This window comes from Lampetra fluviatilis, chromosome 29 (assembly GCF_964198595.1).
Source record: "Lampetra fluviatilis chromosome 29, kcLamFluv1.1, whole genome shotgun sequence".
Lineage (NCBI taxonomy): Eukaryota > Metazoa > Chordata > Hyperoartia > Petromyzontiformes > Petromyzontidae > Lampetra > Lampetra fluviatilis.
In genome coordinates this window covers 11,397,451-11,409,665 of record NC_136303.1, presented here as the reverse complement: position 1 = coordinate 11,409,665, position 12,215 = coordinate 11,397,451, and the positions used below count along the sequence as shown (strand labels likewise).

General features: G+C 43.3%; 1 protein-coding gene across 1 annotated transcript; it reads left to right on the top strand.

Moving 5' to 3' along the window:
* Positions 1-298: 298 nt before the first annotated feature.
* THYN1 (thymocyte nuclear protein 1) lies at positions 299-11,261 on the top strand. Its single transcript, XM_078870237.1, has 7 exons — positions 299-472; positions 1,537-1,784; positions 3,093-3,161; positions 4,544-4,636; positions 5,573-5,668; positions 7,608-7,758; positions 9,992-11,261. Exons 1-7 carry the CDS (start codon positions 439-441, stop codon positions 10,036-10,038), a joined length of 738 nt encoding a protein of 245 aa, XP_078726363.1. The 5' UTR covers positions 299-438; the 3' UTR covers positions 10,039-11,261.
* The last annotated feature ends 954 nt before the right edge of the window (positions 11,262-12,215 follow it).

Here is a 12,215-nt window from a genome sequence, read left to right as displayed (position 1 = left end):
TGTTCATTGGAGCGCTGTCTTTCAGACAGCTCTGTCCGTCTTCACCTGAGGACGGCTGCTTGTGTTGTGGCCGAAACGTCGTGAGAATTTTATTTTATTATTCATTATATTTTAATATTTCCATTCTACGTGACTTTACCGAAAGAACCAATAAAAAAAAGAAAACCGTAGTGGCGTAGTACATACTTTACCATATGTCATGTGAAGTGGTGAGAAAATAAAAAAAGCGTTTTTCAATCGTTAATGGTTTACATCGCGGCCGCCGTAGCGGGTGTGGCCATTGCGAATAATGGCGGGAAAGCGCGCGAATGCAACACCAACAGCTTCATCAGAATAGCGACGTTAACAATTAGTAACATAATTAGACATTAACACGAGAGTTATATAACAGGCGCAAGTCGGTAACGCGGCCGGCTGTGGTCGTCTGCAGTAACCGGCATGGCTCCCCGCAGGAAGCGCGCTTCGCCTGCAGGTTCGATGGTGTAGGTTTCACTCGCGGGGGAGGGGGGGGGGGGGTTGGGGTTGGGGGGGAGGGGGGGGGGTCCAGATGTCTTGTGACCCCCCACCCATTTAGTTATCTAAAACTATCTAAGTTGCCTAAAAATGTCAAAAATTATATTTTACTAAGGCTTATTTAAAACATGCAAATGAAAACATGTTCGGGAGTCGATTAATTGGGGGGGTGTCACAAGACATCTGGACCACCCAGTGCACGGCATTCGTGTGTGCCTCGCTATCTTTCTATAATGTTTATGAGCATATTCTTGGGTCTTCCGGTAAAGTCACGTAGATAGGTTGAAAGAAAATAAAAAAATTTTGTTATGTTATTTTTGACACTTAATGCTCCGTGACGAATGTTATTTTTTGTTATTTTATTTGAACCTATCCACGTGACTTTACCGAATTGACCCTAGAATATGAATCCCTGCAGTCACGAAAGCTTTAAGTCAAGATTTGTATGCGAACATGCCGCCCTGGGTGGTGTAATGGTGTATAGCACTCTGGGTTTGCAAGCCAAATGCCCTCGGGGTCGATTCGATCTCCCGGCACGGCAGGTTAAACGACGGTGCGAGTCGTGACCCAGCACCCCATCCATCACCACCCGCCACCGCTGTTAAAGTGTGGGTGATTCCACCTCTTCCAAGACGTCCGAACAGCGTGGAAGAGTAGGCCAAATACCCTCTTGAGCTCCCTCGAGAGGCCCTTGCGCCAATAGTGTTTAGTTGTCCTATTAGCATGGTTGGCTGCGTACAGAACGAAAGAAGTATATAATCTTTATTTAGGTTGGATGAATCCGATGAGCTATGAAACTCTTGTTCACTGATGTCCAGTATTGGTGGGTCGTACATATACAGGGCATTGCAGGGCTGCGCCTCTACCCTTTACTGTGCACAGCACGGTGGACGTGAGCTTCCGTCAATAATGGCATCGTGGATTAACTTTCTTTATCCGCGGGGTAGGAAGAAGCTCTTGGAGCAAGGCAGGCTGCAGAGGAGTTGCGTTAGTGCAGCACTTGTGCATCTGGCCACTGTGCAGCAGAGGCTGAACCGAAGAGGAAGTCTGCCCGTGTGTCTGAGGAGGAGCGGAGGAGAAGCCCTGAGGATGGAGGGCAGCAGACTGACCGCTCGCACAAGGCTGATGCGGCTGATGCTGCTGCCACCAAGAAGTCTGCTGCTGCTGCCAAGACGTCATCAGGGTCAACCAAGGGACCCCGGGAGCCGTACACATGCTGGCTGATGAAGTCCGAGCCAGAGAGCCGCTTCGAGAATGGAGTAGACATGAAGGTGAATGTTGCTGTCGGTCATCGGCACTGTCGTCCAGAGCCTCGGTGAAACGGGTCCCTAGAATATATTGTTGCGTAGAGAGGCCAGAAAGTGAGTTTCCTTGCTGCGCGACAAGAACACATTTGCACATTCGTGCCACAAAATAGAGATGAGATTTATACATTTCGCTTCTACCCATAACAACTGCTTATAAATATCAAGTTCATCATCTTCATCACCATTATAATCATCATCATGACCACTATCATACTTCACCAGAATCATCGCTATCACCATAATTACCACCACAGCCACCATTCCAGCTCGCATGACAACCATCATCTCAATGAAGCTAAACATGGGAAGTGTTATCCCTACAGAAGAACACAAGTAAATGCCAAGAGTGGCATATTCTTAGGTTTTTTGTGCTTTTACCATCTACATGGCAGAGGCTCGGTCTCATTTGCAGCATTTTGTTATGTAGGCTAGGCGTAGTCACAAACCGAACCTCTCCATAATAAAGGCTCAGTCATTTGTTATGTAGTCTATTACCATCTACATGGCAGAGGCTCTGTCTCATATGCAGCATTTTGTTATGCAGGCTAGGCGTAGTCACAAACCGCACCTCTCCATAATAAAGGCTCAGTCATTTGTTATGTAGTCTATTCGTAGTCTCAAACCGCACCTTACCATAATAATGAAAAGTGAGCCGTTCCTGGCCCTTCCCCCCCCCCTCAACCATTATATATATACGGAGTGGTATCTCTTGTAATCTCTCATTGACTTGATACAGCTGTCGGGCTGTGACGGTTCCACCTGAAGACGGAAGCTTGCGTTGCCTCCGAAACGTCGTGATTTTTATTTTACTTTTATTAATTTTTATTTTTTACCTACGTGACTTTACCGAAAAAACCTAAGAATATGAATCCTTGCAGTCACGAAAGCTTCAAATCTAGAAAGAGTGGCATAGTTTGTCTCTTTTGCAAGTGAAATGGCAGTGTTCTGTGAGCCAGTAAAAGCAGCAAAAAATACAATTTCTGTGGATGTAATGGCTTTGTCCGGTATAACATTGTGTGAAATGAAACGCAGCAGGAGGGACTGATTGTTTTGAAATGTTCTTTAAGCTGAAGGCCTCATTACTACATTTTCGTGTCCAAAGGAATTAAAACGTACATTGCCGCCACAGCATATGGGCTTGCTGTTTCAAAGAGCAGTGAAAGTTCATTTTGACACTGCCTGCCTGCGTGCCTGTACATGTGTGTGTTTTGAAAATTAGAAATAATACTAAACTTGGAACGTTCTATTTTTTTTTTCTCTGTTCCTTTGTAGTTTGGCATTGAAGATCTGGCAGCCCTGCCAAACCGGATGTCATGTTGGGATGGAGTGCGAAACTACCAGGTACATCATTGACTCCCACCAATGTCTTATGTCGACAAAGAGCATTGCTGTTTTGTGTGCATCCGTGTGAGTAGATGTTAGTCAAATTATATTTGTGTATATATTAAGATATGCAAAACTCTATTTATGTAAGAGGACATCATAATTTTCATCTATTGTTAAAGTGAATGATATGTATTAATTATTCCAATTGACTAATTGTTTGGTAAAATTAACTGATGCAATATCAGGACAAATATCTGATATAAACAGAGGCAAGACAATACATGGTAAGAAGGTAATCCATTGGCCTGTATTGCTCAGTTTGTATTCAGTTTGACCAAATCAAAGGACATGGGCTAAAAGACAATGCCTTTTACTTCTCCTGCACTCTGAGTCTTCTTTCAAGGTGGCCTTTTCATCCTGACACGTTAAAACAAACAGCGAAGGGATCCATCACTGGGCTCAATTTGTGGAGCTTCAAAAAAGCACCTGCCACCAGACCAGCTAACTCTTTCAATTCTCCTCCCATTACACTGTAATCCCTCCCAGAATTGAGAATGGACTTGGGCTGCTGGAGCATCTGGGTTGCTGCAGGTGCTGCTATTGAGCAGCCATCACAGAGGGGATTCACGTTCAATAAAAATCAAGTCACACCCTTGCGTTGAGCAGCTCTGGGATCTATTATCTTCTAGCAGATAAAGCCAAGGCGAAAATGTTACGAAATGCCCTGGCGCTATAATTGCAACGTTGGAGTGCATTATTTGTTGTGGGCAGTTCCAATAAGTGAAGTTCCAACCGGGGAACTCACACTTTGCATTGTGAATGTATGTGCAACATTGGTGCATTTGTGTTTTCCCTCATTAAATGTAAATACAAGAGTCTTATTTATATTCTGGAAAACCGCACTGAGTCTCATGACTGCAAACAGTAGGGTTTTGCATTGGAAGGCAGGGCCAATTCCATGACGTGGATTTTGCATGAGGGATTAAACCAGTTGCTAGAGAAAATACACATATAAAAGGGAGTAATGTTTCTAATTCAAAACACATTGGCCAGTAACATATTTGCTGCACTGCTATATATAGGCTACATCTAAACCCAGCAGGTCGGTGTCCCACAGTGACATTTCCACAATTTCACTGTGGGAATTTTAGGTGCACGCATTTGAAAGAAATTAAATGGGCTTAGATAGGGCACAAGGGGAAGGTACCCAGGAGAGGGAATGTACACAAGGCCATGATCTAAGGTGAGATGGATGCTGGTGATTGTGAAATAATTTCCTACGGGTTGGGCATGAGTGCAGGACCTGAGAATCGATGGAGCAGCATCTGAATTATGGGAATTTTACAGGGCTGAGTTTTGCAGTGGTCCTTCCACAATTCGTGTTGTGTTTCTTTTAGGCACGTAATTTTATGCGGGCAATGAAGACTGGGCAAATGGCTTTTTTTTACCATAGCAACTGCAAAGTACCAGGCGTTGCTGGATTGGTCAAGGTATGTTCATTTTAATTTTACACAACAGTACCTAAAGATGTTTTTCTCTGATACCTTCTCCTCACCGTTTTCCCATTCAGCTTGCCCACTAGGAGGTTATTCCTCTGCTAGTCCAATAATATTACTTCCTTGTAATGTCTACCGTTTCGAAATCTCATTTCTTTAGAACAGTTTTTTGTGTTTAGTTTGTTCTTCCCCCGCACCTCCGATTAGCATAGTTGGCTACGCACGGTGCGAAAGAAGTTCAACATACATAACTTTTTTCTTCACCCCACTTTTTATCCAGGCGAAAGGCAGACTTATTGTGGTTTTCAGCCGACAACTTCCCACTGCTCGGCAAAGTACTCCCCTAGTTTTGTTCCATTCCTTCCGAGAAAACCAATAATAATATACACATTTTTGTAAGGCTCCTTCCACTAATGTCTAAGGCTGATAGACAATATACAGATGACTTAAACATCCCATCGCGCTCCTATTTCTTTATGAACACATGGAAGATTTACCGCAGTCACATAAAATAGAGACGAAACAATCCTCCAGATCTTTAGTCTGAATTTGATCTCGTTCAGTACATGAAGGTGATCAAACTCCATGGGCAGAACGCCTGGAGGTGTCCACTGCAATTATTGTCACTTGTTTCCACTTACCTCCTGTGCCAGCTTGCTGAGGCGATGCACATCTCTCTGGCACCAATCTCTTATGTCATCCAGCCATCCTCGACAGGGTCTTCCTCTTCTTCCAGTTCCCTCCATTATTCCCATCATTACAGTTTTATTTTTATTTTCCTGTTTTCCATTCTGCATATCTACCCAAACAAGCTGTTTCCTTCTCATTACCGTTTGCATTAAGTCTTCTGTTATGTTCAGCCTTTTTCATACTTCTACATGTGGTCACTCTTTGTATCTAACTAAGATGTGTTGTATTTTTTTGCGACAGATAGTTAAGGAAGCCTACACAGACCATACCCAGTTTGATCCCAAGGATGCACATTACGACCACAGCAGCAAGAAGAGCAGCCCCAAGTGGGACATGGTAAGGGTTAAGTCACCACATTTCCAGACTTGAGCATCACAGTGGTCTGCTGTATACAGTATAATTTAACCGACGATTTGGAATGAACCCTCAATTTATTTGTTGAATTGTTGCACAAAAGGTCATGGTTTAATGTTGCTACACTGCTTTGTTGCAGTAAAGCGTTTCAAAGTTAATTGTGGGAGAAATGCTTGTTTTATTATCTCCACTTTGTTTTGCATGTACGTGCATAAATATAAATTCAGTCATTTGGTGATCATCTGAAAGCAGGATCCTCATTAAAAACGAGTCCAGACACTCAGTAAATAGATTAAATTTTATAAATGTTCACCTCATATGCACAATCCAACCCTTCCTCTTGAGTAAATGGATTGCACGCTTATGCCACCATATCTACATTAGTGAATACAATTCCATTTATTTCATGTATATTTAACGAGGTGTTATCAGCATAACAGTAGACCAAAGTACCACTCCACGATTGTTAAAGGATGGAGTCGCTGACTGCTGGTGAGACACTGGAAACCAGTCTCGAGTTTTCTTGTGTTGAACCAATGCTGGTGAAACAATGCACTCTCAGAAGGCCGTGTGGCTGATGGGCTGTGTAATCACTTTTAATAAGAATGTTTTAGTATGTTTGTTTGTAATTCGCGCCATTATAACGCAAGGCCTTCACGAAGGCGCTATGTTTCACAGACAGTCTGCACTAGTTTCACAGTAGGTGGTGATTGTTGCTATGTATAATTCCAATTGAGTAATTTACAGGTACTTTTTTAATTTGGCAAACTTGGACTATTTTATGTGGAGGGACAGGTAAAGTGAAGGAGGAAGCATTTTGTAATTTTTTTTTTAAGGTTGGGAGTCACAGGTTGGATATTTTAGGCGCCACAGTGGCGAGATGTTAACTATTTCGCCTGGTATGCGAGGTAGGTAACATCTCTCCACTGTTGCCCCCAGGGTCTGGAATGCTATCACCAATAAACTGCAACTTGGATCACTTCCTGTGAGATCTTCACTCAAAACTGCTCTTGAGGAGTTGTCCACCCCTAGCTGCCACTCTATTCAGAATGGCCTGAAATCAAATGTATCATTCCGGATGACCGCTGCAAAGTATGATCTTGAGTTTTGATTATAGTGTGCTGATCTTTAAAGGTGTATTGAAAAATGTTGATTCTGCTACTGATACTCCTGCTGTTATGGTGTGACTCATGCAGCCAGCTATGGCTGCAAAGTGTGGTCGTACATGTTATGTATATCGTTTATTGTTAAATTTGAATCACAGTTCCTATGATCACTGTTACATCGCTTTTATAGCTTTATTTTGGTGATTTTGGAAACGTTTTGGTTTAGCCATGTTTGTTCGTTGTAGTCCAGAGTTAGCCTGATAACTTGAATCTACATTGTCTTATGGTTGTTATTGTTTGACTTGCATCCCACTGGGATTTTTTTCACACAGCGTTGAAATGCGGTGTTTTTTCTGGAAGACCGCTGTTTCTTCCTGGATTTTTCTGTTGCGTGTAGTCACTGTAAGATGTTTCGTGTTAATGTTTTTGTTTTGTTGCGGTTGCACCCGAGTCAATATCCGCATGGCTCACAGGGTTATACCAAATAAATGAAACTGAAAACTGAAACTGTTGACTCTATCGACCCTCACGCCTGTATATTTGGAGTTTGCATGTTTTCCTCATGGTCGCGTGGATTTTTCTCCGAGTCATCCGGTTTTAACCCTCCACGTTTAGAAACATGCATTTAGAGTATTTGGCTGCTGTACATTTCCACGTGATAAGCCACTTCGTTGAGCTATCATTTGTGGCCAGGTCACTTCTGAATTAGAGCTACATAGCTCAGTCGGCCTTACTGAGAAAATAAAAATAAGTTTAGTTTATAGTTTAGCTTGAGCTGAGAGTTAGGAACGAGGGTGCGCGTGGGCTGCCTGCAGGTGGACGTGCAGTTTGAGAGGAGGACCAAGCGCTTCCTGCCGCTGGCCGAGCTGAAGGAGTGGCACCTGAAGCACGCGTCGGAGGGTGGTCCGCTCCGCTCCATCGCCCTGTTCACAAGCGCTCGCCTCTCGGTGCAGCCGCTCACAAAGGGTGAGCCGTCCTTTAACCCCGACCTTAACGCTTAAACCGCCAGATACGCTTTTTCGTACGGCTTTTGAAATGCAATTGACAAAACAAAACTGCATTTTGAGTTTGATAATCCATTGAATGGCATCAGGTGTAGCTTCATGTACAGCATTCTTATCTCTTGTGTAAGTGTATAATGGGCAGTGGTCGGATATGCGATGGACAGATTGCACTTTATCACATTCACAATAGGACAACCTTCATATTAAACTATTTGTGAAGGATAGCCATCCTTGCCATGTATTCTTCGAACACAATTAAGCAAGGCCCATTGCCTTCTATGCAGTCTGAAGCCAGCTGTATTCTGCGTCGCATCTTGAAATAGTTTTTGTTCGGGACGTCACAGACCATCGACACTTGCACACACCTCCAGAGTGATTCTCATCATTTACGTAGGTGGTGGACTTAATTGTTTCCACCTCTGTAGTTTACATTTATCGAAGAATTTTCTCGTTAATTTTGCACCTAAAAGTACAGTGACATACAGCATTTTTAATCAAACTGTTCGTTCTTTGGAAAGTGGTGGATCAGTGGTGGGTGCTGGATGTTTAAAAGATTCATCGTAGTGCTATTATGAGGAAATGCATGTGGGGGCGCTCTTGCATTGTTCATGACACTGCTGTCATTGTTGCAAAGATAAGATGCTGTCACGCACAGCGCTTGTGTAGCTCTTACATAGTACGCTCTTAAAAAGTGGTACTCATCAATCCTCGATGGATGTCCTGTGTGGTCGCATATTCATTATCATGGAGATCGCATCGGTTATGTAAGTATTTTGATGTAGACTCGGATTTGCACCTGGTTTGGGTAAGGGTTCATGTTGATGTTAATATTTTTATTTATTATTATGGCATGCCACAGACAAATGATCAGAGGGAATGCATTTACGCTTTAAACCGTGGTTGGAAAGCATACACATATTTACGCATAGTCATTGATGTTGAGGCTGAGACCACCAACTCACTCATCTCTCTACAATTGATTTGGTATTGTTACTGGTAGTAACCTGGTTACACCAGCCCACATGGGATTATTGTGTCCGTCCGCCGTGCATCCAAAAATGGGAGGGGTGGGGCTGGGTGGAGAGGGGAGGGTGGGGAGGGGCTGGGTGGGGCTGGGTGGGGGGTGGGAGGGGTGGGGCTGGGTGGGGACGGGTTGGTCACCTCGTGGTGCCCTTTTAAAACTCAACGTTTAACCTACTCACGCTGGCTTGTGCCCGCCCTCACAGTCGGCCATATTTGCGGAATACACCACGCCGCCGTTGACCCTGGCTTTGACCGAGCAACCCAACGTTCCTACCAGCTACCTCCGCAGGGATGTGTTTATTGATGACGACTTGGGATTCCATCTGAGGACTCTTAGCATTGCCAGCTCCGTGCTCTGACATGGCCATTGTTTTCTTAAGCAACCTGAACTTCTTTGTGTGAGGGATATTTAAGAACAAACTCCTTCCTTATGGATATAATGTTTGAGTGCGTGTGTAGGTTTCATAACCCAGGCTCACAATCTGTTCACAGAATGTGATTATTTATTCATTCACCTATGATGTAGCATGCTTGGAATTAATTACAGCTTCTGTTGGCTGAAGCGATTTCCTTTCCAGTATGTCCAGCAGCCAAGCTTGCCTTGCTAATTAACAGAACGTAGGAATCAACATACAACGTGTAACTACATGGAACATGTCTTTTTTATGCTGACAATGGCTGTAGGCACATCCCATGCAAGGTTTTATAAAGATAACCTTGTAGGTCTGGCGTTACAACGATCCAATGTCAATGCTCCACCCTCGACAGACACGACTGTCATCAGCTTGAGAGCGTTAAGAATAATGTTTGCACTGGACAGCGGATGGTGTGGTCAGCACACTTGCCACCAAGGCAGTTTTGACAGGTTTGGCAATTCAAATCATTTCTGTTATCTGGTACATGTGAAGGGTATTTTAAGTGTGTTTTTTATCCTTTAAAATATTGAAAATGATGGTGAGGTCTAGTTTGTTTTAACAATGCTCTCACGCTATATGGGTAAATCTTTGACGTTGTGTGTGCACATATGTTAATATCGAGTACAAGCCCAACTTGTACGAACAACATAATAAAGGAAAAAATGGCATGGGCAGTTAACTTGTATTTGGAGCTATTTAATTATCTTTTGTAGTCAAATCGCTAAAGTTCGACATCTATGAACGTTTGTTTTGCAGAAGAGTTTGATTTTGTGTTGAGCTTGGAGGATGAAGAACCCGTTTGAAAAAAGGACAACGATCGATCATCGCCCTGGAAAACGGGACACATCTAAAAGTGGCAATGCATCTCTTGATTTTCAAAAGCACATTGTTATCGTGTCCACTTTGTAGTCAATGCGATGTCAGTTGTTACTTTTATGTATGTTTCTGAAAATGTAAACAATTTAACAAAACATGCCAATATGTTTACAACATTTTCTACTTTCTTCTTCTCATTTGTATATTTAGCTATACTTGCTCTTAACATGATCAGTTTGTCAGTCGTAACAAAAAAAAAGGGAAATTGTCAATGAGAAATACAAAATTAACCAAGGGGGGAAGCATTCAACGTACAGTTCTAGACACCTTCAAAAAAATGAAAGTTGACTGGTTCTTTCGGTAAAATCATGTATAAAATAAAATAATAATGGAATACAACGTTTCGTTTGCAACACAAGCAACCATCATCTTTCATTCTTAACTGATTATGGTTGCTTGTGTTGCAACCGAAACGTCGTATTCTATTTTTATTTTATTTTCTACGTGACTTTACCGAAAGAGCCAAAGAGTAATTCCTGTAGTCACGAAAGCTTCGAATCTAATGAAAGTTGAGTTTAGCCCTTTAACGTCGTGCCAATAAGGCAAACGTGGCAACCAATTAGACGGGGCATATATGACAAAGCGCTCTGTTTATTGCTTTAGCCAGAACACAAAGTTGTACATCTTCGAGGTTTTGGGTTTGAATCTGGACAGCCAGCTTTTCAAGTGTTGTAGGTTTGTCGTTTCGACAAGGTCAGCTTACTACATTCAGTTTTAACACTCACCTCAGCCTAGCCTCAGCTCAAACTGGTGACATTTGTAAATGTTGAGGATGATAGACATATTACAGTGAATGGCTTTTAAAGAAAGTTGCTGCTCCCAAAAAAGTTTGCTGCGTGATATACAATATAATACGTTCCAAATATTGGTATTGATTATTGAAATGCTGAGGTGTTAGATTCAATAATTCAAACTTGACATGGGTTCAGAGGGGAGGGTAGCTGATGTATTAGATTCATGCAGACAAGAGGAGGGGTTGGAAATTGTGGAAAGTTTGCTTTATGACATGTGTACATACGTTGCTGTTATTGCAGCTCAGAAAGGCATCCTAAAAATCACGACTTTACACAGACAATAAATGCCAAAAGACTGTCTCGTGTCCTCATGCACCCGCATTTAGAAAGCAAGTACCCTCACGAGTTGGCTGTTTTGCGATGTGCAGTACACTGAGACCGCTCAATCCAAATAAATAAACTGGAAACCTCTCCGATATGTCTTCGAGTTGTGTTGCTTGGCATGATGTCTGCCGGGTAAAAAAGCTTCCAGCACATGGAGCGCAACGTTGGACAATGCATGTCATGGTAAAACCCTGAACACACTTTGGGAAAGCTATATGGCACAACCACGAAAACCTGCGCAACAGAAAACCCGTTTTGCTGGCAATACTGTATTCTATCCAGAAGCCACATTTTTATAATACCCAAAAGTAAAATTGAGATTAAATGTGAAAAGGTCATTCGGCATTATGGAGGAGGGACGCTTCGGAGGTGCATCCCAATAGCCAATTAGACCCCAAACTAAACCTGACCCCATCATCCCTTGGGGTTAATCCAGCCTGCAGTCGCCTTCGTCCACCGTCTCACTTTTGGATATGACCTCACTTGAGAAATGATACTCCATTTTCCCTTGGAGTGCCATGCCTCCGTGTTTCCTGACTGCAAACGTTTTCGGATACGGCACTATTTGAGCTCCGCGAGCAACGTCCAGTGTTGTGTAAGCAAGGTCCTATGGAAGGTGACTGGCAGTAGTTTCAATAAAAAGTAGCAGCAATGTGCAGATTATGAGACGCAATAAATGGTCAGACTATACCTTCACACATACAAAGTTTAAACACATTCCTGCGGAGGGAGCTGGTAGGAACGTTGGGTTGCTCGGTCAATGGCCAGGGTCAACGGCGGCGTGGTGTCTTCCGCAAATATGCCCGACTGTGAGGGCGGGCACAAGCCGGCGTGAGTACGTTAAACGTTGAGTTTTATAAGGGCACCACGGGGTGACCAGCCCCTCCCCACCCAGCCCCACCCCTCCTACCCCCCACCCAGCCCCACCCTCCCCTCTCCACCCAGCCCCACCTCTCCCATTTTTGGATGCACGACGGACGGACACA

Excerpts from the sequence above, each read along its gene's own strand:
- THYN1 (XM_078870237.1), top strand. The coding sequence starts at position 439 with ATGGCTCCCCGCAGGAAGCGCGCTTCGCCTGCAG. Across the intron at positions 4,637-5,572 it reads GCGTTGCTGGATTGGTCAAG|ATAGTTAAGGAAGCCTACAC; the intron begins GTATGTTCATTT and ends TTTTTGCGACAG. Across the intron at positions 5,669-7,607 it reads GCAGCCCCAAGTGGGACATG|GTGGACGTGCAGTTTGAGAG; the intron begins GTAAGGGTTAAG and ends GGCTGCCTGCAG.